Raw genomic sequence first — 3178 nt, forward strand, 5'->3', positions numbered from 1 at the left:
GGACTCGGACCCAATCCCGAATCCCGACCCGCACCCCAGACCCGGACCCAGGACCCTGACTCGGGCCCCGACTCAGACCCAGACCCGAATCCAGACCCAGACCCCCGACCCAGATTAAATAATACTAATGCAATACAATACAACACAATCTATTAATACAAGTTAATACCAAACAAGTATTAATATAATTAAATAATACTAATACAATACAATAAAACACAATCCAACACAATACATTACAATACAATACAATACAATATAATATAATACAATATAGCATACCAAACGAACCCTCTATGTTTTTTTTTAATACGCTCGATATTTTAATATTAATTTTAATTTATTCCTACAATTAAATTCACATTTATAATTGTAATTCATACTTTCAAGTTTTTAACTGAAAATGAGCACTGCCATCCAAACTAGTATATACATATGTTATATGAAAGCTTGCAGTATTGTATCTACACACCAATCTTGAAGGAAATTAACCAATCCTTAATAATTTGTAGTTTTTCATGAGATTCATAATGTTACACAAATTTAAAAGCAAAGACATGGGGGTGACTTAAGTAAGGGCAAAATAGGGAATGGGGTGCCAGATTTCAAGATTTGGATTGAGGTCCTTTCACCACAGTAACTGGACAAGATGCATTTGTCACCACATGGTTACTAACACTGCCAAGCAATACCCTGTACACACACACATACATATTTAGTTAATTAATCTGCAATTATTTATTAATTAATAATTGAGTTAAAGAATATTCCTTGGCAAAAAATACGTTGTACATTAATAAGGCAGAATTATGGTGGCCTTTGCTTGGAGGTAATGAAATAGAATGGAATGGAAAGAAAACAATTTTCATTCCATTCCTTTGTTTGGTTGCATTTTAAAGTATTGGAATGGCATTCCAATGGAATGCTCTTTCCACCATTTTGGTGGAATGACTATTCTATTTTAAAAAGAAAGGAATGACCATTCCAATGTAACAAGAAAAAAAATTTAATTATTTTTTTATCGCATTTTAAATTTTATTCTATTCCATTCCTATTCATATTCCCTTTCCCATTCCTATTCTTACATTTTTATTCTTCTCAACCAAACGCCTCCTATGTGTGTATGGGGCACACAAGGCAGGTGGGGAAGCCCCACACTTGGATAAAGGAAATCAAATACGTAGTAATGCAGCCATAGACGCAACCAACAAAGATTCCAATCATCGAATCCGACCTTTAGAAATTTCTAGATAGAGGCATGAACTATTATATTTATATAGTACTTACAAATTCTCATAGCCTGATTACAGTTAATTTTAAGTTACATGGGATCAGTGTGATGCGAATCTACTCCAATAAATATATCTAGATATTTTTTTTTTATTAAGGGATATTTGAATTTAGAACCTCTTCTTCATAAAGTTAAAAATGTAGAATTTTTTAAATTATGTCAATAATTATATATATAAATATATATATATATATACTAAGTATTAGTAGCATGTAATGTATGTTTATTTATAAGAGCTGTTATTTGCTAAATTATTAATTTAAATAATAACAATAAATTAGTTCTAATAAAATTTCAGTATATTTTTTAAAAATATAAAATTTAATATAATTTTAAAATTATTTATAAAAAACTATATTTAATTAATTTTATTGAATAATAAAATAAATAAATAAGTTGAGATTTATTAAATAATATAACTAATAATTTTTTCTTATATAAAATATGATTAATTAATTAAATTAATATTTAATTCAAATTTAAATTAAAATTTATATAAAAATAATTATTTAATTTTGTTGATATTTTTAATTTAAATTTAAATATTTAAAATTATTTTTTTAATGAATTTAATTTAATTATTTTATTAGTTAACGAAAAATTAAAAAAAAAAAATTGTTACATTGCTAAATAATAATTTCACATCATTACTAAACTCTCTGTCTCTAGTTTTTATTCACATCATCATATTATACCTATATGGTAGAAAGTAGTGGATTTAGATAATGTGGATCTACATGAATATTACAAATATAGTTTATATACCTTTTGATGGGGCTTAAACCCCTACTGCCAAGGACAAGAGAATGAAGGTTGAGTTGTTGAACAGCATCCAAAAGCTTTTCTCTAGGGTCTCCCCAATACACTTTGGCCACTACCTTAGCCCCTTTGCTCCTTGAAGCCCTGTCCAGAATATCAATTACCTCCGCATCGTTTTTCAGTCCGTATTGCTTTGAGAAATTTATCTCTCGAAATTCTTCCAAAGGAATCAAAGCTATGTACATATACATATACATACCAAAAATTAATCAACACATATATATATTATAACTTTATAAATAGTTAACTAATATACTAATACTTACGTGAGCCTGTATCTTCGAAGAGCTGCTTCCTTGTATGATCAGCATTAGGAGGCTCAACGTGGATTAGAATGATGTGATCTCCGCCGTCGATGAGATTATCAACGGCCCATCGAAGGGCTGCTTTGCTGGTTGCTGAGTAATCCATCCCTATCCCAACTCTACGAGCTTGCTTCGCCATAGATATTAATTAATTAAATTATATATATGTATTGTTAATTTTTATGTGTTTTTAACTAAGTGAATTATTTCAACATTTATTATGTATTTATAGGGTGTATAACTTTGGATTCTGAAAAACTGAAGTTTCTCGAATGCCCTAGCCTTTAATTGTATTCTAGTTGCTTTATTTTACTTTTGGTCATATATAGGGAATATTAATCCTTTGTAAAAAGTGGAATATATTTATGGTTTGGAAACCATGTATTGGACTATATGCCTTTTATTTGTGGGTTTAATCAAATATATATGGTTATCGGTATCTGTCACATCATATTTAATTATAGATATATATGGGATATTTCTTACTGGTTTAATTGTTTGTTTCGGACTAATTCTTTGTGATAATCTGCTAATTAACCCAAAATTATGGGTACATTGAAATTCCAATTCCACTAGCAAACATAGATGTTAGCAATCCAAATGTTCTCAACGATACCATCACTTAAAAATTAGAAAGAAAAAATGGTGGCGCTTATCATGTATTATAAATGGAAAATTTGAGGCTTTAAGCATGTAAATATAAAATATTAAGAGTAATTTGCGGCATAAATACTTAAGTTTATCATTCGGTTGCAATTTAATA

General features: G+C 28.9%; 1 protein-coding gene across 1 annotated transcript; it reads right to left on the reverse strand.

Annotated features, from left to right (window-relative positions):
* Positions 1–411: 411 nt before the first annotated feature.
* LOC115721755 (universal stress protein PHOS32) lies at positions 412–2735 on the reverse strand. The gene is made up of 3 exons (XM_030650833.2): positions 2377–2735; positions 2057–2285; positions 412–693 (listed from the first exon to the last, which is right to left on the reverse strand). Exons 1-3 carry the CDS (start codon positions 2552–2554, stop codon positions 606–608), a joined length of 495 nt encoding a protein of 164 aa, XP_030506693.1. The 5' UTR covers positions 2555–2735; the 3' UTR covers positions 412–605.
* Between the last annotated feature and the right edge of the window lie 443 nt (positions 2736–3178).

Source organism: Cannabis sativa, chromosome 9 (assembly GCF_029168945.1).
Source record: "Cannabis sativa cultivar Pink pepper isolate KNU-18-1 chromosome 9, ASM2916894v1, whole genome shotgun sequence".
Lineage (NCBI taxonomy): Eukaryota > Viridiplantae > Streptophyta > Magnoliopsida > Rosales > Cannabaceae > Cannabis > Cannabis sativa.

Coding starts and splice junctions, on each gene's coding strand:
- LOC115721755 (XM_030650833.2), bottom strand. CDS start 2,554: ATGGCGAAGCAAGCTCGTAGAGTTGGGATAGGGATGGATTACTCAGCA. Junction 2,286..2,376: donor CTTCGAAGATACAGGCTCAC/GTAAGTATTAGT, acceptor ATATGTACATAG/CTTTGATTCCTTTGGAAGAA. Junction 694..2,056: donor GGTTTAAGCCCCATCAAAAG/GTATATAAACTA, acceptor GTGTGTGTACAG/GGTATTGCTTGGCAGTGTTA.